The 22,500-nt window shown below is 45.4% G+C and overlaps 1 protein-coding gene across 1 annotated transcript in view; it reads left to right on the top strand.

Moving 5' to 3' along the window:
• The window catches only part of nalcn (sodium leak channel, non-selective), a 116,951-nt gene that overhangs the window by 39,189 nt on the left and 55,262 nt on the right, over positions 1-22,500 (top strand). Inside the window, exons 12-14 of the mRNA XM_062533425.1 lie at positions 4,592-4,783; positions 7,194-7,331; positions 9,150-9,224. Coding sequence (XP_062389409.1) covers positions 4,592-4,783; positions 7,194-7,331; positions 9,150-9,224 — 405 coding nt within the window. The remainder of the gene's footprint in view (positions 1-4,591; positions 4,784-7,193; positions 7,332-9,149; positions 9,225-22,500) is intronic.

Here is a 22,500-nt window from a genome sequence, read left to right as displayed (position 1 = left end):
TCACACACCTCTACCACTCTCAGTTCACCTACTTCCAGGTACAGCTTAGCTGCTATCACACACCTCTACCACTCTCAGTTCACCTACTTCCAGGTACAGCTTACCTGCTAACACACACCTCTACCACTCTCAGTTCACCTACTTCCAGGTACAGCTTACCTGCTATCACACACCTCTTCCACTCTCAGTTCACCTACCAGGTACAGCTTACAGTACGTGCTATCAGAAACCTCCAGGTCTCCAGGTACAGCTTTCATTTTCCCTAGACCTTTACATGTGATACATTGGCCCAAAACACAGCTACCAAAATGTCACGCCTTTTCCATCTATGTGCAGATACAATGGTGACATTTAGCTCTCCTAACTTACGACTTCCAAGGCTCTCAAGACACCCACTTCACCTTTGTCCAGACACGTCTAGAATATTCACTTAGATCAGCTACATCCAGGTGGAGCTGAAACACGTCACAGGAGGTTTTTTTTTATTATTATTATTTCTCCTGGCAAATCAGTCCTTTAAAAATCCTTGACAACTTTAGTAAGTATAAGCAAGTCCAAGTGTAATAGACTGAGAAGAGCAAACATTTACTGAGGCCACGAGGCCTCATCATCCCCTAGTTGCCCTGTAACTTGTCCGAACTCTCACTGCTATCCCATTAATACTGAGGAGCGCAAACCAACTGCAAAATAAATATATTCATTTTTCTATTTCTTTTGCCCCCTCCCCCCCCCCCCCCCACCACCCCCTCTCAGCCATCCATTTCCTATCCCAGAGAATGTGCCATGAAGGGCAGTGGTGTTCATCTGGTCCACAGGCAATGACATGCTTAAATGCTCAATCCATCAAGAACAGCCCCAAATATATGACTCCATTTATTTTTACCTTTGAGGCAATGAAAATGTCCCCTGTGACAATGTGTCGTCAATCAGTCTTTTGCGACTTCCGCTACTTGTGTTGTCATTGATGGTGGGTTTCACGCCTCATTAAAGTAGCAGATTTATGAATGCTTTTTTGATTAGATGTTGTCGTATATATAGTTGTTATGGAGTGACTTTTGGAGCAAAACAATTACAATTCCCTCACACCAAATTCTAGAGAAAAATGTATTGGAAAACATTTTAAAGAAATATAAAGTGGTATACTGATGGAACTGTAAGACTTTGGACCCAAAGAGATTTTTTAGTGAAATGCCTCTTTACATGTTTAAGTTAAAGTTATGTTTTTCACTAGAGAAGTCGGCTCTCAGAATCCAATGGACCAGGTTGGAATAGGGATCCAATAACAGTACATGAGGGCAATCACCAAATAATAACAAAATGTTAGCAATGTTATTGCTAACATTTTGTTAGTGAAGTAGTTTTTCTACCCATGCTAGATGGTTGTCTACATTCACCTATGTGTACAGCAGTTATAGGCAAATACCAGCACACACATTTTAAGTGCGGCTGAATTCAGCACCATACGCAATGTCAAGGCGTTGCCAATTAGCCGTATCACAGCCAATTAGCAATACAAGCAAAAATAGCATTTCGCTATCATGCATAGCATGGCAATCTGAAAAGAGGCACCCTGGATTGTTCCCCTCAATTTGTTGGCAAAAGTATCAGTATGAGATGCACATACCTGGCATCAGTAATAAGGTAGGCAAAGTGAAGCCCTGCTTTCATGTGGTAGCGCCAGCCTCTGCTGGTCTGTGACCATGCATCCATTAATACAAATTAAAAGCCCCGTTTGGCTCTGTTCGGTTCAATCACTGAGTCGGCTGTCAAGACACAGAGTGGCACATGGATATTAATGTCCGCCAGTTTAACACGTCGATTAGATGGCTCAGGCATTTCCATCACTTTTACAGTGGGGGGATCACATGGGGAATACACAAACATTTGCTTTGATTGCACAGTCTCCTGCACACACACACACACACACACACACACACACACACACACACACACACACACGCAGACACACGTAATGCATAATACTTTGCACATATAAATATATACACTTGAACATAATCTATACTGCATACAGTTGCGTACATTGTTTAGTGCTCCTGCGTTGTGTTGCATTGTGTTGGGTGATTGAGGAGAAGGACAATAAGAAATAAAGGTATTCAATAAACAGAAGGAAATGGTTCTTGCATTATACTGGGCTCTATCAGAGGAGTATGAAGGCCAGTCTTTCGGCCTTAGCCTTGTAGGGAGGTAACCATATTCATGAGTGCAAATATTAGTTTTTCTCGGTTTGATGCTTGTGTCAGTGCAAAGTTCAGCCCCCCCAACATTTCACACATTCTCCATATTAGTGGAGAATATTAGCTTGCTAAAATGATAAAAAAAATATTACTGTATTGATATTTGTGACTGTGAGACACACACAATAATTCCAATGCATATGTACTTATACCTGGGTGAATGGCAAATAAGGATGAGCGGACCTGAACTGAACTAAATTATTTAGTTTCCTGCATTTATTTACACTTCTCAGGGATGTTTGTTTCTTTTATGGAAGAGATGTTTTGCAGTCTCATCGTATAGCCTATAGGTCATATGTCCTCCATGTGTCCAAAGCATGCAAATCCTTACAGAGAGTGTGTGTCGAGTATGTGAACTACTGTATACACTAGATTTACATTTACTCATTTAGCAGACTTATTCATTCATACCCTTTGTATGTTCTGTTGTTGTTCCACTTCCACTGTATTAGAAATAAAAGATCACAACTTCACAGAAAACATAATTGAGATATAAGTGTCATTTCAAAATAGCCTGCAGTGAGTTTCAATGAATTCCTCATGCAGTTTTGATGTTCCAGAAGTATGTAATCCCTTTAATTCTCTTTGAAAAGTAACTTTCATGCCCTGTAATGTTTTGATTTTCGTATTGCTATGGGAAATACACCATTTTCAAGGTTTGTCTTGAAATGTCGAGCTGATGACATCCCCAGCATGTGGACAGTCCATTATATAGCAGGCAGAATGTCTTATGTAAATTTCCAGTACTTTCACCATCTTCACTGAGGTCACATATATAAACAGTCTGAACGTAATGATTAGAGAAGTGCAATTTAACCAGATATCCCGGCTATGTTATTAGAAGAAGCATGACCTTCATAACCCATCGCGATGGAGCCGTGGTGTTCAGGATTAGAGGCTGAAGAGCCCTTCAGAGCCCCGGTCCCGCAGCAGAAGTAATTATCTTCACTCCTTTATCGCCCCAGATCATCTGTGGTGACTCATAAAGACACTTGTCTTCTCCGGGAGAGATCCTCTTGTCTGGCAGAACATGTCCCACTGTTTCCATTTTTTTTTGTGTTTTTTTTTTTTTTTTGTCAAGACATGACGAAATCATAAGATTTAAATGAAATGAAGTTTGTGCCTTAAGGAATTAAACAACACATACAAACTTTGAGAAGTCCAAGTCATGTGTCAGGGAGGGAGATCCTGTATTTGGATGTTGGAAACCTGATGGCAGGGGTAAATCTTTTGTTGACGCAAATTGGAATTGTCGAACTGTCCACCTAGTTTGACTCATCTGTCTCAGACGCTGTTGGTGAGTGAAATACTTTAAGGCAGAAAGCTGAGCAAGATTATGGCATAAGAGCCCACTGAAACCACCATGCTGCAAGATAAAAAGCAAAATGGCCCTTAAGAAAAATAATAATGAGAGCAGGAGGATCTGAGATTGCCTTCAGATGTTTCTTCAGTGATCATTCACTCAATATGCTCAGATATTGAGGTGCTTGTTTCTTTTGAATTTTTTTTTTTTTCATATCTTAATGTGAGTCTGTGACCTTCAATATTTGTAGGTTGTGAATTGTGCTTCATATATGGAAGTTGAGAATAAACATCAGAAACAAATAATGAGAAAACAACAGTTCTTTTTTTTAATAGAACCAAAGGCAGAGAGGCTTGGGCTGTGTGTTAGAGAGCACCAGGGCTGAACCTCTCCGGATCAATAGTTATCCATGGCCCGTTATCAAGCCCTGACCAAGATGCATGGCCTTTGATGATAAATTGTCACCGATAGCAATTTGGGTTCTCTGCTCTAATAAAAATAGTGCACAACCATGTTATTTCTGCGTGCGCTTCCTCCATTTTATGTCAATAAAAAATCAATGGGCCCAGCAGCCCTGTGCATCGTTTTATTCTTTATTTTTTAGGTTTGGGTGAGAATAAAACCATGAAATGACATTCCAGCAGATTCATTTTTTTAGGTCTTTAATTATTGTTATTACTACAGTCATATCAATTATTACAGTATGATACAATAGTAATATCCATATGATTTATGAAGCTTGCTAAAATAATAATAATAAAAAAAATACTGTATTGATATCGGTGACTGTGAGACACACACAATAATTCCGATGCATATGTACTTATACCTGGGTGAATGGCAAATAAGGATGAGCGGACCTGAACTGAACTAAATTATTTAGTTTGCCTGCATTTATTTACACTTTTCAGGGATGTTTGTTTCTTTTATTGAAGAGATGTTTTGCAGTCTCATCATATAGCCTAGGTCATATGTCCTCCATGTGTCCAAAGTATGCAAATCCTTACAGAGAGTGTGTGTTGTCCTTCTGTAGGTTCTACGGGTGGTGCGTCTGATTAAGATCTCTCCTGCGCTGGAGGACTTTGTCTATAAGATCTTCGGTCCGGGGAAGAAGCTGGGCAGCTTGTGCGTGTTCACGGCCAGCCTCCTCATCGTCATGTCCGCCATCAGCCTGCAGATGTTCTGCTTCGTAGAGGAGCTGGATCGCTTCACCACCTTCCCCAGGGTAATATGCTTACACACACACACACACACACACACACACACACACACACACACACACACACACACACACACGCACGCACACACACGACCTTTAGGTCATCACTGACTCTTAAACCCACACAAGTGCTAAAGTGCCTGGATAGGCATGGTCTAATTGCATGAATGCAAGGTCATTTCCATCCCTTACTTCATGACCTCTGATAATGGCAAACCTAAAGGCTTTATCACAATGTAAACGTTTGGATTGTTTTTGGATTCGTTACACCTCTACTTAAGACATGTGTGCATCCTGTTGCCCATCCTCGCGTGTTAGCAGATGGCAGCCCTCTGCGTTGCTCTTTTCTACAGTCTGAGATTGCTCGTCTCTCCTTTCTCTCTGGCATTAGCCAAATCTTTTTATCCTTCTCGTTTGGCAGCTAGTGGAGAGAATCCAATCATCCCCGTATTATGAGACACACTGACCGGCTCCTCCAAACAACCTTTTCCATCCAGATGGCCTGATTCCCATATAATATAATAAGGCTTATTTACCTAGCCTGCCTCCTCCCCTCTGTGTTCACCTGTTGCCCAGCTGATGTGGGTGTGTGGTGACTGGGTGTCTGAGTGAGTGTGACCAGTCATACTGAACAGCCCAGACCAAATGGAGGGCTCTAGACCTTCATTTGACCTCCCACTCTCTCTGTCTCTCTGTCTCTCTATGTCACGCTGTCTGTCTCTCACTCTCTCTTTCTGTCTCTGGGTGATGCCTCACACTATATCGCTCTCCCTCTCCCTCTCTCTTTCTCTCTTCCTCCCTCTCTCTCTCCCTCTCTCTCTCTATCATGTTGCCTGTCTCTCACTCACTCTTTCCATTTATGGGTGATGATTCACACTATCTCGCTCTTTCTCTCTCTGTCTGTCTTTCTTACTCTCCCTATCTCTCTCTCTGTCTGTCTTTCATTGGCTCTGTCCATCTCTGGATCCATCCTCTTTCTTCCTGACTCTTTCTGTAATTTCCTCTTCCTTTCTTTCTTTCTCTTTCTCTCTCTCTCTGCTTCTGTCTGCCGATGTCTTTGTGCCTCTATCTCTTCCCCCTTCTCTCTCCGTCTTTGTCAATTTCTTTCTCTCACAAGGCTTTTCTACTTTCAAAAGAGCAACATAAATATAGAATGGCCTACTTTCTTCTGTCAAATGTCCATTCAGGAAAAGTGTCTCCTCAGTGTACTCCACATTCTTTCATGTGATGTCACTGAAGGTGGTTGTCGACTTCCAATGTTTGTGCCGATACTGTGAAGCTCTCGGCAAGTTAAGGTATACTCATAAAGTAATTAAAATGGCATAATTAAGTATATTGACTAAATCAACACAACATCCTCATACACCTGCACTTTATGTTTTTAATGAGATGTTTATAACAATGTCATCTACTTCATGTTGAAAGCCTCAGTGCTACGTCTACTAGCTCTCACATTATCGTTGTCTCAAATTGCAGCCATAAAAGCAGTCAATTTAAAGAGGTGATTTTGAGGCGGTTAGCATTGTTGTTTCTGGACGACTGGATGAGCTTAAAAAGAGATAGCCTAATTAGCGACTGCACATTAAATCCTCGCATAGACAATGCAGATCTATTATGTGATTTGAGAGTCTTGTTTGGTGCACAGTGATTGCACAGCACTTTCTGGGAGATAAACATGGTGACTTTTTTCCTCCTCTATTGTGTCTTCCCTCTATTTGTCTGCTTCTCTCCTCCTCTCATTTCCTCTCTCTCTTTCTCTCTCTCTCTCTCTCTCTCTCTCTCTTTCTTTATTTCTTCTACTCTTTCTCTCTCTTTCTCTTTCTTTATTTCTTCTATATTCTTTCTTCTCTCAGTGATACACACAATGAGTGCTAAAATTAGAGAGCCTTCTAGCATCCTTAAAGGGCTTCATGTGGCACCATGGCATACCCTGGCATTATGATGGCATGCGTGGCACTTGTGTGGTACCCGTGGCACTGCACGCTTCAAGTGGCCTCCTCGGCTTGTGTAAAGGCCCAAGAGTCCTGGAAGGAGGCACTTGACATTTTCAACCCTCTTTGTTGTGTTGCTTATGGTGAGCGGGCAGGAAATGCCACGGCTGCCTAATGAGGAGGGCTGTGTTCTCCACAGGGTTGTACTCATCTTCTTCGCTCTCTTCACCCCCACCCCCCCTCCCTTCTTCCCCTCTTCCTCTGCCCTCCCCCTTTCTTTCTCTCCTACTCCCTCTCTCTCTCTCCTTCTCTCTCTCTGTCTCCTTCTCTCTCTCTCTCTCTCTCTCTCTCTCTCTCTCTCTCTGTCTCTCTGTCTCCCTCTCTCTCTCTCTCTCTGTCTCTCTGCCTCTGACCCCCCACCCCCTCCGTCCCACCTGACCCCTCTCTCACCCCCCCCCCCCCCCCCCCCCCCCCCCGCCATGCAGGCTTTCATGTCCATGTTTCAGATCCTGACTCAGGAGGGCTGGGTGGACGTCATGGACCAGACGCTGGTGGCCGTCGGGCAGGTGTGGGCTCCCGTGGTCGCCATCTACTTCATCCTCTACCATCTGTTCGCCACGCTGGTAAACAAACTCTTCTCTTTCACACGGTAGCTGGAGAGCTGGAGCACTATAACCGCTGGCCTACAAGTAAAGGCAAACAGTGGTCTTGGAAATGTAGGAAATGTAATCCAGAGAAAAACCAGGGGGAAATTATTTTTCAAAAATGTGACCCTGTAAAGCGGAACCAGTCGTTTCGGTAAAATGTAATAAGTTAAGTTATTGTGCTCACGTAAACGGCCATAAACTAAGCTTCCCAACGACATGTATATCAAGGGTATTACACAAACTATCGCTAAGATAACCGCATCCAAAGTTGACATGGTTCTCCTGTCACGATGTGCCAGAAGAGGAGAAATCACCTTTTTAAGCGGCGCGTGCACAACGGGAATGACAGCAAATGTGTTGAATCCTGGCGGGTTTAACAGTCAAAACGTATGTTTTTCCGTGAAATGCGTTCACGATATGAAACTGTAGACTGTATACAGTCAAATTATGCGAAAACGTGAAATTCAACATTTTAACCCGGAAGTTTGTTATTGTTGATTTTCTCAAAATAACGATGTGCGCAAAACGACTGATTTCGCTATGAATGGTCACAAATAAGAATTGATTGGTTGGTGGACATAACAAACCATCTCCAGGGTAACGGCGGGGGTCCGAGGGATCAGCGGTGCTGAGGATCTCCCAGAGAGGTTAATTTAGGAGCCTTGCTCTAGAGATCATTGATCCCTACTGTATATCTCAGCCAGTCATTAGTCATAGTTTACGGTAGCTGATATACTGTACTATGGAAGTCCACACCAACACTTACTGTTGATTAAATGTAGGTGTGTTAAGATTGATGTCCAATCTTCACCGGAACAGCCTCTCTAACCAAGGTTTATGTTACAGTGTTTATTTAAGTGGAGAAAAAAAAAAACGTGTCTAGTCATAATTATGTCAGCATGACTGCCGATTTTAAATTACCTCATAAAGTTGTATGAATTTACTGTAATCATTTTGAATATGATTAGATAGAGGAACCGCTGAAACGTGGAGCCAAATGTGGAATGTGGACGCAAAGTGAAGCGTCGTCATTATTCGTCCAAAAGTGACGTTATGCTAGAAAGCGTTCAGTCTTCCATGGTGATGGGGGAGGGGAAAAAATGCCCTCAAAACAGTTGGAGTATCACTGTGGTCACTCAGGTCACCGCGACCAAAAGCCTCGCTTCGGCACCTCCCGCTAACGCGTCCATTTTGGTCCACTGCGACAGGTTGCTTCAACTCTGCAGCGTTGCCCGAGCGTCCTCTCATTGAGGGTCATTATTAATGCACTCTGCTCTCCACAGCCACAGGGGGCCCGATGAGTCACCAAACCCAACACAAATTACCCATTCAGAACAATCCGCTGACCAATGGGTCTGAAAGGGCTCCGAGAAGAACCCCTGCAGATAACAGGATATTGTTATTCGTCTATTTCTACCTTTCTCTTTCAGCCTTTCTTTTTCTTTCTTTCTTTCTTTCTCTCCCTCTCTTTCCATCAAAACAAGCTTTTTTTTCACGAAAGACGCGATAATGGATTCATGTTTTTCTCTTCCTAGCTCAAGGACCTCATGCTTAATGATGTTTTCTTTTGCAGAAATGAATAAACAAGGACAATAGCCTTTCATCCCCATATGTCCACTGTCTCCTTTTGTTGCTTTAATTTAGTCTGTTCACTGACACATTATTTGAATAATATTTTGGACAAAACCTTCAATTGCACATGGTTTGTCATGGCTGCACACTTGTGGTATTGTACATGTGTGTTGTTTCTGAATATTTCAAGATTCATATGCATATGTATTTATTTCTTTTCAGATCCTTCTCAGCTTGTTTGTGGCTGTCATCCTAGACAATTTGGAGTTGGATGAAGACCTGAAGAAGCTGAAGCAGGTAGGAAGCCTTTTTTTGTGATCATGTCTGGTTTTGTTGGACTAGCGGTGGCCTGGTTATGTCAAGAATCAGCTCAAATTATTTTTTATGTAATGACGGTACACAGAATAGCCCATATGGAGCCCATATTGTACTGTATATTCAGACCTAGTGGAGGTAAACACATGCTGTCTGACATGGGTTTAACTTACCATAATGAGTGTTAAGTGAATGGAAATCCATATGGGTCTGATCCTTGAACAGGTGAAGATGCTTGATTGGTGTTTGTCATTGCAGCTGCTAGTCTGACTATTGCTCTTATATGAACTTCCCAACACACACACACACACACACACACACACACACACACACACACACACACTCTTTCGGCCGAGGTTACAGTGTCGTATTAGCCTACATGATGATTGAGTAGGGATATTCTGGGGCCATCTGGGACCATACTCAGTGAGTCATGTTGCCTTAGTCCACAAGTTGTTAGGCAGCATCCGACCTCATGCTGTTTGGGTGTTTGCCCCTGTCATTGATTCAAAGTTGGCCTAAAGCTACTGCTGCAACCAGCTGTTGCACCTTAACTGAAAATAGCATTTCGGAGGATTGCGCTCTCTCTGTTCCCGCATGGACACTGCAGGAAACACAATTTGTGATTCACCATCATCCCTTCAAATGGACAATAACAACTCCTCGGATCACATAGCACAGTTGTTTAAAGTAACACAGTGTTCTCAACAAGTTCTCAACCTGCTGGGTACTCATGCTACATGCTGCGACTCACACTCCTACCTGAATCAGTAGCATTACTGTGTGTTCCTTGCGCACATTGCTAATGTCAGAGACTCCATTCTCTGTATTGTGAGTCACTGTGTTATCAAAATGAGTTATTTTTCAAAAGTTGTTATTTTAAAAGGACACTATGCAGGTTTAGGTATTTTTAGCCAACTGCAGAGCTCCCTCTAGAGTTGCAAATGCAATATATTTAGATTTTACTCTGCTGTTGTAAATAGCAAACTTCTCGTGACGTAGGCCTGTCCCCCCTGTACACAATGTAAATGCTTTTGTTGTGGAGGTGAAGGATTAACAACAGGCAAAAGCGATCTCTTAAGAGCTATACTGTACCTACTGACAAGCTACATGTACGTCTATGCTGTAGTATAGCTTTGCTAGGTGAACGATTCGCCTATTACGTTTGTTTACCATTAAGTTGGCTTCGTAAAAATCTTATAGTACCTTTTAAGGTAAAATATATTACGTTGTTACATATGTTAAATAATATGTTGCTTTAATTCTGTGCGTGACATGGAATAGTATGGCATGACCACCAAAGCTATTTTTCAGTCATGTGTCGTACTCAGTACTGAAGAGTGGTGGCTGATTTGTGGTAACGGTGCTGGATGACTCATCAATCAGTGAGCGTATCTGACTGACTGACCTCCCTGATTGCCACTAGATGGAGCAGGAGACGTCACTCCCCCAGTAGACGAGACTTTACAAGCTAACCCCCTCAATCAGCTGCAAATGAGCCACCTCTGTGGTCACATAATAGTTGGAAAATGTCTCTAAAATCCAGTCTGTGTCTTTCTCCACGGACCTAGAATGCACATCCCAACCCACCCACATCTCTCTAGCCTAGGTGTTTAAAAAAAACAAAGCAAATAAAAAAAACAACAAAAAACAGGGACAGCCTGCTCTCTCAGTAACCCCCCGCCCCCCTTCCTCATATCGCCCTGTCACGTCGCTCCATTCTGTCACGCGGCCAGCCTGGTTATCCCCCCCCCCCCCAACCCAGTCACAGATGAGTGATCGGCTGCTGTGGCGCTAAAATTGCCTATTTTACAGGTGCTTCAAACACAGATGGGCTCCGACTAATAATAGACCGGCGGATTGTGTTTGCCTGCCAAAAATAGAGGGAAAAGGGGGTGCCTTCTCTAAACAGTTGGCAACAAACCAATTTTCAGTGCTGACCTTCATCATAGCAAGCCATTCACAGAGAAATAATAGTTAGACAAAATGTTTTTGTTGTTGTTGTTGTTGTTGTTGTTATTATTTGGTTGGAGGCAACCTCTTCGATATGTTGACTCTTGCTGTTCCTTGTTCCCTAACTTTCAAGCAGAGGTTTGCAATGGCCTTGATAAACACAATTTACTGCTCATTTAGATTTCACAACATTACACAAACCAGCATGTTACACGCTAACAAGCTAATCACACGTTAGCGCTCCCAAGTAGGTTCCGGAGTCTCTCCCCCCCCCCCCCCCTGTGCTTTTGTCCAGTGAGGCGTTCTACAGCTGGCTAACCAAATTGTCTCCAGACTGACGTGACACCCCAAGTGAATAACTCCGTGGTGTCTTCCTCCCTTTCTGGGCAGCCATTTTAGGAGCTCCGACGCTCCCCACACGGAGAGCCGCGCCGGCGAGAGCTATGCTCTGTGGCACCAGATTTGCATCATTCCCAGCTCATTGGTATTGATGGTGAAACCAGCGGAACATGGCCGAGCCCCTGGGGCAGATAATTGCTCCGCAGCCTGATTGGCTGACGGAACAAAGGCCGCGCGGCGTTGGGAAAATTGATCTGCGTGCTTGTTTTCGTTTTTCGGAGGTGCAGTTCTTTCTGCGGTTTCGGTGAACGGTTGACACCGAGCCACCGGACACCATTGACATTTCCATTTTAGTTTTGATGATTGGACACAGTGGATGAGCTTGGGGATTGCTCGGGGTTGCCCTATATATAACTACCCTACACTAAAGGGTACAAGGCCAGGCCTGTGGCAGCTCTCATGTGTGCAGTATGAGGATATGATCAGACCACAGTATGTAAACATAATCATGCTCCGGGGCCAAAGGCATGGATTGCTTTGTGGGAAGCTTGTTTCGATATGACAGGATTATGTGTTGCGAACAAGGCTGACACTTGCCAGGAGGCTGTTGCCGAACAGCGAAGAGTACAGGGTCGGAGCTACACGGCTTTCTCTTGCCGAGACAGCCAGGTGGAAATCCACAGAGAGGGAATAATGAATAAATCAACATGGCTGATGCTTGTTTGTTAAGTGTTGCACCAGAAGTCATATTCCCTCATTTTCCTTGGAATGTTTGTTGAGATATTTGTGTCTTTGTGTCTGGCTTTGTATCTTTCCTTTTATGGACTGTGTTTTCAAATCTGTTCTCGTAATGGGCTCACCGTATCCCATGATTTCCAGCCTAATGAAATATACAAGCAGGTAAATGAATAAATATGATATAAATGTAATTATGAGAGATATTGGGTGTGTTGAAAAAAACATGATTCAACCATTGATTTTATTCCATAAACACAACATTGAGGCGAATACTACATTCATCAAAACATGCGTCATGCTGGCTTAGCTCCCTCCAGTAACCTATGCTAATTGGAAATTGGATGCTGCATTTGGAAAATTAGATGGCAGGTGACTGGATGACAGTCAGTTACCAGTAAAGCTTTCAGAGCGGAGACCTGTGTGAGAGTGTGAGAGTGAGTTGTGTTTCCCCCGTACCGATGGGGCTTGGCCCGCCGCCAGCAGAGCTGCCAACGTGTACCATAGCACACACACCTGAGTCAAACAGCGATAATTAACTCGCCCTGACTGGCATTGTTTTATGTGTGCGAATGTGTGTGTCTGTGTGTGCGTGTGTGTGTGTGTGTGTGCGTCTGTCTGTGTGTATGTCTGTGTCTGTGTACGTGTGTGAGTGTTGTGTCTCCATTCAAATGATGGCATAGTTGCGTTTGCACACAGCGCTGTGCTGTGCTGTGCAGCAGGCGGGCAGGCCGTGAGTACCCAGCGTGACTCAGGCTCTGGACCCATCTGTGTGAGTCTGCCTCCCAAATCCATCATCGGCAGTCGGCACGCTAAATCCTGGCACACAGACCACTTCCAATGCCGCTGAAAGTGTGTTTACGCTCCGGATGCGCCAGTGTTTGGCATATGTGTGCTTGACGGGTTCGCCCCTCTCCTCTTACCAGGAAAGAGCTCCGCAGGTTAGGCTGTGCAGTGCTGTCGTACTGAACCCATTGTCCTGCCTTCTGTTTCGGCCGGAGGTGGTGGTGTGGAGCGACCAGTGGCTGGACACCTCCTGCTGTACTCAGTACGCTGAAATCACTGGCTATAGAAAAAGGCTCTGTTTGCAATCACGGTGCTGGGCAGGGGACAAAGAGAGAGCAGCAGGTGTCCACTGGGGTGGCCAGGTTTGTGTGTAGTCACCTCTCTTTGATAGACCAAGAGTCCTCTTCCAGTTCCGTTCACTTCAGGACTGTCGAGTATGAGTAGCTGTCATTTACAATAGGTCTCTGGTACTCCAGATGCCGTTTTTGTTTTGTTTTGGTGCTTGTTGTTTGTTTGTTTGTTGCCTTCATTCTATTGTTATGTCGATAATTTGATCATGCTTGTGAGTGGTTTTGGTTGTCATGCTTACGTGACTCCTTGGGGTTGCCAGAGCTGTCTGTTTAGCATATGAATTGTTGAAGTATGACGGGCCGTGAAGCCCCCGGTTTGTGTAACAACACATTAACAGGGAGGCTGGGGTGTATAGGAGAGTGTAAACGTTAGGAAACCTGTGGAGCACAACTGTAGTCTGGCAGCAATCAGCACTTGAGCCGTGATTTTAGTTTCCAAAGCATTGCAGTGATGTTGAATAGTTTATCGTCTTCTGTTTTTCATGTGTGTGAGTCATGCAAATGCTTTGGGATTGATTGCTTCTTCAGTAATGGTCGTAATGTTGATGAATAGTGTTGAGTCATTAGATCCATAGCATCATCATCCTTATGTATTTACATAGACACATTTATTGATGTTCTTGCCTTGTCTCCAGGGTTTTTTTCCACTATTGCCCATTAAAAATAGTTCTCCCCACAAAAAAAAGCAACTGTGATATCAGTGAATATTTCTGTTAGCTTTCCAAACTTGAAGTTGAAATGATTTGTCTCATAAAAGTCATCAGAATGTCATTTGTCAGGTTGAGCATGATTTATGTTAAACGCTTCATCCCGTTTTGTTCCCAGGTGGGCATCAAGGATAACCAGGTTAAAACTGAATAGCTGCTGACTGCAGGTGGTCTGGCTAACTTTTCTCTCAAGTCAGCCGCATTCCGAACATATTTTACACCAAACAGGGTGTGTGTGTGTGTGGTTGTGTATGTTTTATGAGATACAGTAGCAAAGTGATCAATAATGGCATCGTGAAATAGCATTTGTCATCGTTTGCCGTTTAGCTCGCAGAGCCTGTATGAAGATGACGTGCATCTGTCAACACAGTCAGCCAATTTGTCCTCATTTGAAACCCATTCCTGAGCCAGGGACACAAATGACAAAAGTGTCTGTGAATTAGTGCACGTTGATGGATCACATATGTTCTGGCTCCCTGTTGCACTGGGGGGGGGGGAGCTTGCGCAATGTCTCCTCTCCATATTGTATCGACGATTAGAGCTCTGTGGCGTCTTCCTGTGGGTGTAAAGGTTGTGCTCCGGCCTGCAGGAGAGCCCGTGCGGGCTTGTTAAGACAAATAAGCGGAATGAAAAATGGATGCCAACACAGGCTTAAGGCATTGACAGAGGACTCTAGTTTAAGGCACGGTAACACGTGGTCCGCGTGACGAGTGTAAAAGTCAAAGGTAATGTTTTATAAAAAATAAACTGTATCATAACTGAAATGGATTTAAAATAAAACCAGCCGGCTCTAAGTAAAAAGGCTCTCCAGGCTTCTCTTTTACTTAATGCAAGATTAATGTTTCAGCATTGGCTAGAACAGAATGAATCAATGAATCAGGAAACGGATCCATGCCTACCAATTATGTTCCAAATGTGCGTTGACAGGAGGAGGTTGAATCTTATAATGACTTAGACTAATATAAATTATCCAGGGCCGGCAAGATCGCCTATGAGTTGCGAGTCCGTGTCACTTTGGATTAAAGCTTCTGCTGAAGACTTTAACTTCAAATTTAATTGCTGTCGTCTTCACATTGACAGTCAACCGTTTGCAATATATTTGCAATACACGCATGGTGTTTTATGTTGCTATATTACCAGAGTTGAAGACTCCATTCTCCATTCCAGACATCCCATCAACCCTGAACAACCCTCTAGTGTTGTAGGACGTGGAGTATTGGCACATTTTCATTACACTAAATATTTGATTACAAGCAGCCTTGACAAATTGATACACTCTCATCTTTTGCATTTTTTGACCGTTGGAGTTTGGTATTTGGCAGGTCAGTGGAAATTGCCTTTTGCAGTACTTGAGCTAAAGACGGGGGGAAAAAACAGAGACCAGGACATAGTAATTATGATTTGATCCTCGTTTCTGTTCCCACAAATCAATGGCTCCTGCTCGTAATTTTGTCACCCCAAACTTTCGCAGCCGCTCGACAAAACGTTCGCGGAGGGGGGTGGGGGGGTGAACCTCATTAGCAACCCAAAATCAGAGCGGTGGCGAAGCCGGGGCCCCCGTTAATGAACCTCCCCAGCCCGCGGCACGGGCGCCGATCAGGGGCCCGAGATAGCAGGAAGCGGCTAATGAGCTCGCCGGCGTCCCTGTCAGGGCTCCTCGACGCCAGTCAGCCGACGCCGACGCTCCACTCATCAGCGCTGATTGGAATAATGCATTTATCGCGTGAAATTAGGTTTGGAAAAGGGGGGAAATGCTTAATGAATTGTGCAGACAGCCAGGCACGTGTTTGGATTGGGGATGGGGGGGTGGGGTGGAGGGAGGTGGGGGGGGGGGGGGGTGCTGGGGTAGTGGGGTTTGGGGGAGATGGGAAGGTGGAGGATTATGATCAGGGGAACGATACGCCCTGGAGGAAGTTTGAAACGTTCTGCCGGTGATCCGCAGAGACGCGGGCTGGATCAGAGGGGGAGACGGGGTGTGTCGGCACACTGGCAGCGTCTTTGATGGAGGAGACATTTCCATTTGGGAAATCCTTGCGGTGAATTTTTATTTTTTATTTTTTTTTGCATGAGCGAGTCACCTGTGTTGGACATGCTCCAGACGACCACATGACAGCTCGTATAAACCGCCAAACTGTGGAAGATTAATGCTGCAAAAAGTGCCGCACGAAAAGATGTACTGGGTAAGACCTTCCAGTTCCAGGAACATTGAACTTCTTGTCTTCAGTCGATAAGGCATTCCGTTCGAAAAAAAAAAAAAATGATGAATAAAATAAAACACAGACAGGCGTGTCTCGATACTCTTAGATATTCCGCTCTGTTTTGTCCATAAACTGTCCCCTCAGTCATCGAGGTACTCTTGGGCCGTCTGGTCTTTTTGATGCTGGAAATTGATGGGTGTTAGCGGGCAAACAAATCATTACTTCCCCTGGAGGCCCCGGACAGCAGGGGGGGAGCGCCGCTGATACGAGGGGAGGGGGGGGGGCAATGTTTATCTCTTAACAGCCAGCAAATCACACCAAGGAGACGTCGCCCCTTGCGGCCAACTTCCCAGGGTGCCTTTCCCCTGCCACCGCCGCCGCCAGGGCTGCTGTCAGACACCTCTCCTGGCCATGCCACGGTCGTGACGAACGGGTCGAAAGGAGGAGATAAAAAAAGAGTGAGAGAAAGAGTGAAAAAGAGAGGGAGGGGGGAATAGAGGAGGAGAGGGAGACTGGTAAAGAATTTGAGAAGGGGAGGCGGGGAAAAAAGGATGTATTTTCTCACAGTGTGTGCGCGTGTTTACGTGTGCGTTCACGATAATGTGTTGAGAGGCAGATAAGGACAACAAAGAGAAAGCGACAGAGAGAGACAGAGAAAGAAAGAAAGAAAGAGAGAGAGAAAGAAAGAAAGAAAAAGCGTAGTCCTACTCATACCGATAGAAAGAGAAAAGTCAAAAGCATATTATGTCTAAAGGCAGAGCGAGTGGGGAGAGGGCCTTGTGAAAGGAGCCGTGCTCTTTATTAGAGGTGTCTGTTGGTGCTGCTCTCTCTCTCTCTCTCTCTGTCTCTCTCTCTCTTCAGCGCTGGTGGAGACTAATGAACAGGCCTGGGCTGTGGCTGTGGCTGTGGTTATGCTGTACTCACTTTGTTAGGCCTGGGACCGCCACTCCTCCTGCCCACTGTTCTCAGTAATGAGGTGGCTGTGTGTGTGTGTGTGTGTGTGTGTGTGTGTGTGTGTGTGTGTGTGTGTGTGTGCGTGAGTGTGTGTGTGTGTGTGTGTGTGTGTGTGTGTGTGTGTTTGAGAGAGAGAGAGAAAGAGGGAGGAAAGACTGAGAGACCCAGATAAGAGCCACAGTGGTTCCCACGCAGCATTCCAGCAAAGCAGGAGACTCCATCATCTCTCTCTTCATCAGGCTTCTAGTGAGAAGAGCTGTTCATCATCATCTTCTCTCGCCATCCAATACTTCAGCATCTCATCTATCTGGTGGCCAATAAACAGCGTGAACTACCTTGAGGAGTGTGTATGTGTGTGTGTGTGTGTGTGTGTGTGTGTGTGTGTGTGTGTGTGTGTGTGTGTGTGTGTCTCTGTGTGTGTGTGTGTGTGTGTGTGTGTGTTTGTGTGTGTGTGTGTGTGTGTGTGTGTGTGTGTGTGTGTGTGTGTGTGTGTGTGTGTGTGTGTGTGTGTATATATATATGACACTGCCGTCAAAGTCAGATGAACGCTTTAAAGGTTCTGTGATGTTGAAGAACGTTGGCTTCATTGCTATGCCGTACGCATTCCTTCGCCATCGTTTCGAGGCTCTCCAACCACCTCGAAGTCATCGGCTTGATCTGTCTGTGCCGACTTGATCGCCATTTTTGCATTTTACGTGCGACTGCATTCCACAGTCTGTGTACCATAATGAGCGAGATCAAGGGGAGCCAATTAGCCTCATAGGCATCTATAAGCTAATTTAATTTAGCACCAGGGTTGAGTGAGTTCAGTGTCTCTCTGCAGTGGAATCCCTCTCTGAATGCAGTGTGTGGAGGTGCCACGAGGCACCGGGCTGGTGTTTGGTCCGGGGGGGGGGGGGGGGGGGAGGAGAGAGATCTCTCTCCTCATCTCTCTCCTCTCTCTCCTCCTCCTCTTTCTCCTCTCTCCTCATCTCTCTCCTCATCTCTCTCTCCTCTCCTCCTCATCTCTCTCCTCATCTCTCTCATCTCTCCCCTCCTCCTCTCTCTCCTCATCTCTCTCCTCTCTCTCCTCCTCCTCTTTCTCCTCTCTCCTCATCTCTCTCCTCATCTCTCTCTCCTCTCCTCCTCAACTCTCTCCTCTCTCATCTCTCTCTCCTCCTCTCTCTCTCTGCGGCGTCTGCTGATTAGATGGCAGCAGATTAGAGGCGGCGGCAGCCAGCAGTTCCTCAGAAGGACGCGACGCCTCGGGAGGCGTGTAACACACAGAAATTACCTCTGTCTCTCTTGTCTGTCTTTCCCTCCATCTCTCGCCATCTTTCACTCTCTCTCGCTCTCTCGCTCTCTCATGGTGTAGAAGAAAACGGAAAAGGGAGAAGGAGCTGGGTGGGAGATGGGTTGAGGTGGGGTGCAAGAATTACCTTATTTCTCTTCTCCTATCTCTCTCTCTCTCTCTCTCTCTCTCTCTCCCACTCTTTCTCACTTGTTGTCCAGATGAGGAGAGAGGGAGGTGTGTGTGTGTGTGTGTGTGTGTGTGTGTGTGTGTGTGTGTGTGTGTGTGTGTGTGTGTGTTGGTGTGTGTTTGTGTGTGTGTATTTGTGTGGATGTGGGGTGGCGGTGGTGGCAGTGGTGTGTGTTTGTGTGCGTGTTTGTATTTGTGTGGATGTGGGGTGGCGGTGGTGACAGTGTGTGTGTGTGTGTGTGTGTGTGTGTGTGTGTGTGTGTGCGTGCGTGTCTTAGGGTTTGTGTGTCAGGGAGCCTCCCCTGTCAGGTTTCACTGGAGGATGGGTTTTCTTACCTAACCACAGTGCCATCTAGTGCAAGCCCGTCACAGCTCCCGTTCCCCGGCGCGTCGGACAGAGCACACCTCACGGAGCACGCAGGGCGGGGGCCGGGGCTGATGGAATGCTCACCGGCGCTCCTGGAATCGGGGGAATCCAGGGATGAAAGAGGAAATGATGGGATGTTTTTTTTGTGTTCGCCCGCCCCGTTGTGAAAAGAGCTTATCCTGTGTCACGTTCACAAACACAGCTGTGAAATGGGCAGAAAGATCCGGAATAGGGAAGAAGCGGTGGAGAAGGAGAGAGAAGGCAAAACAACCATCTGAGCAGGAGACCCAGACATGGCTGTTGAGGTAGCTGCTTCCAATTGCCCAGGAATGTTTGAGCTAGCACACAGGCTATTCTTAGCACAGAGACGGGCACATTTGGAGATTTTACTTCCTCTCTCTCTCTTTTCTCTTTCTTTCTGTCTTTCTCTCTCTCTCTGCTTAGCTATTTCCTCTTTTGTTTTCTGTCTCAGTCTCTCTCTCTCTCTATTCATCTCTTTTGGTCTCTCTTTTTCTCTCTCCCTCTGCCTCTCTCCTCCATGTCTTCCCATGTCTGTTGTGTCCACAAAGCACATCTGTTCCCAGTCAGAGGCCCCTGAAGGAGGATGACAAAGCACACACAAACATACACACGCACACACAAACATACACACACACACACACACACACACACACACACTCAGAGAGAGAGAGAGGAAGAGCACAGCACACACACAGCCTGCAAGATACATGGCCAAATGGCTGCCTGTACAAAACTCTCGTACTCACATTCACGTACGGTTTACACACACACACACACACACACACACACACACACACACACACACACACACACACACACACACACACACACACACACACACACACACACACACACACACACACACTTGCATGAAAACTGAGACAGGTCTGCTCATCATACATACCCCTTAAAAATTATAAAAGAAATAAAAATAATGAGTTGCCTGAGGGAGCTAGCAAGAACATTACAGACCAGCATGTTAAAGATGAAGCCTATCACAACATCTGCACTTGTACATATTATTAACACGTTTAAGGTGTTTGGGACTGTGGCCAACCTTGCTGGATGTGGCTGAAAGAGGAAAATTGACCCCAGACTCAACAGAAGGATAGTGCAAATTTGAAGACAGAGAGCCAAAGAAAATGTTCAAGGTGAACTCCAAGGTCAGCGTACATCAGTGTCTGATCACACCATCAATCAGTTTTTGGACAACAGCGAGGTCCTTGGAGCATTCCAGTGTTGAAAGGAAAACTTTAAAAAGCCACACTTGGGTTGGCTGAAATGCATTTTGTAAAGTCACAATCCTTTTAAGAGAAATGTCCTTTGAACTGGCAATACAAACCTGGAGCTTTTTGGCGAGTCAATTCGGCTCTTGGTTCACAGGCAAAAAAAAAAAAAAAAGAAGAATGTGTCCGAGAGGAGAACATCGTACTGATTTTGAAAAATGGGAGTTGAGTTATGTGTTTGGTTCTGCAGTACTGCATCTGGCTCAGGGTGCCTTGAATCGGTACAGGTCACAAATGATACCGCAAGACCAGAGGGCTTCCTGGAGCTCTGTCCCTGTCTCAGGTCAAGGGTCCTCCAGCCGGATAATAACTCAATACGCTCAGCTGAAATACCCAAGACGTGTTAAAGAACAAACTGTGGCCTTCTATGAATAGAGACCCACTCTTTCTCTTTGGGAAGAGTGGGAACATGGTGTCAGGATTGCAGGAAGAGTGGGTAAAACTGCTTTTTAGAATGTCTTATTCATTCTGTGTGTGTGTGTGTGTGTGTGTGTGTGTGTGTGTGTGTGTGTGTGTGTGTGTGTGTGTGTGTTGACAAATGTGTGCAATACTGAAAATGTGTCTTATGCCTTTGTAATTCTTCATACTGTTTTTTCTATGCAATATCTAAATGCATCACCAAACATGTGTGTGTGTTTGTTCTCTCTGCATGAGTATGTGTGTGTGTGTGTGTATGTGTGTGTGCACACATTAGTGTGACAATGACAAACAGCATCTTACCCTTGCCCTGCAATCTAGTGACACCGTTCTAACCCCACGGCCTCTTCTCATTACTGAATTTTAAAAAATAAAACCCTCAGCCAAAACTCAACAGTCTCGCTGGTCTCTTCAAATGGCTCACTCCCCCCCAAGCATAATGACGGCACACTGACTCACACGCACACGCACACACACACCACACACACAGACACACACGCGCACACACACACGCACACGCACACGCACACGCACACGCACACGCACACACACACAAGCACACACACACATACATATGCTAATGTCTTCTGTGCCGCCTTTCACTTTCCCCCTGGTGGTGAGTGTTGGTCGGTGCAGTGGCAGTGGTGGTGACCGTGCCCATCTCTGTGCCCGGTGTCGGTAGCGTCGGCTGGGCCCCGAGTACCCGCTCCGCTCCACCTCAGTCTGCCACCGTGCCGCCCGGGCGGAGCAGCTTGGCACTGGCCCCTGTGTGCTCTTAGGTGGCAGGGGCGCGGCACTAAGTGCTCTGGGAGTTTACGGCCTAGACACGGCTGCAGGACGACTCATTAGGTACCAAATGAAGGGGAAACAGTGACCCCTCTCACACACACACACACACACACTCATAAACACACACACACACACACACACACATACACTTCACTGTAAGCTGTGCGTGGAAGTTCTTCATAGAGGTCTAGAGGTGAGGTTGAGGTGGAGAGTAGTGTGCATGTGCGTGTGTTTGTGTGTGTGTGTGTGTGTGTGTGTGTGTGTGTTAATTCAAAGCCTTGAGGAAAGTCTCCTTAAAGGAAGGGGTGAAAGAGTTTGTGTTTGTGATTATTCAGTCATGAAATATTTTTCACCTTCATACCCAGTTTGCGATATAATAGAAGTGTGGATATTTAATCAGTATTTCAGCTGTCTGAAAGCAGAGCTCATGACATCGGTATTGTTAATGCAATGTAGCAGCACCTTGGCTGAGAGCATGACTCATACACTCTGACTTCGAAATGAGTCCAAGAAGAATTCAGAGTACCAGAAATATTTAGAAAAGTTGCAGTATAATAAAGAAAATGGATTGCTTGCTTATTGGAATAGCTTGTGGTTTTTACCGAATAGATTATCCAGACGTGTGCCCCCCCCCTATTTTTCAGTCTGGGGCGGTTTTATTTTGAACTTTTGCGTAATGGCATCTCGTTCCTGACATTATGTTATTAAATGACATTACCGTCTGTCCCTCTGCTCTCGCAGGGCGAGCCGTGGCGGTTGGGTATTGGCAGGCCAGCGCAAATGTGACATTGATTAGGCTTCGGCAAAGCCCGAGCTCATCATCAACTTAATTGCTTGTGTTCTCCAAGCTTTTCTGAAGACTGAAATGGGTAGAGTGCTCTTACCCACACAAGACTT

The sequence above is a fragment of the Sardina pilchardus genome, chromosome 4 (genome assembly GCF_963854185.1).
Source record: "Sardina pilchardus chromosome 4, fSarPil1.1, whole genome shotgun sequence".
In the NCBI taxonomy this organism is placed as follows: Eukaryota; Metazoa; Chordata; class Actinopteri; order Clupeiformes; family Clupeidae; genus Sardina; species Sardina pilchardus.
Note: the sequence above shows the minus strand (reverse complement) of the source record. Positions and strands in the feature narration are given on the sequence as shown.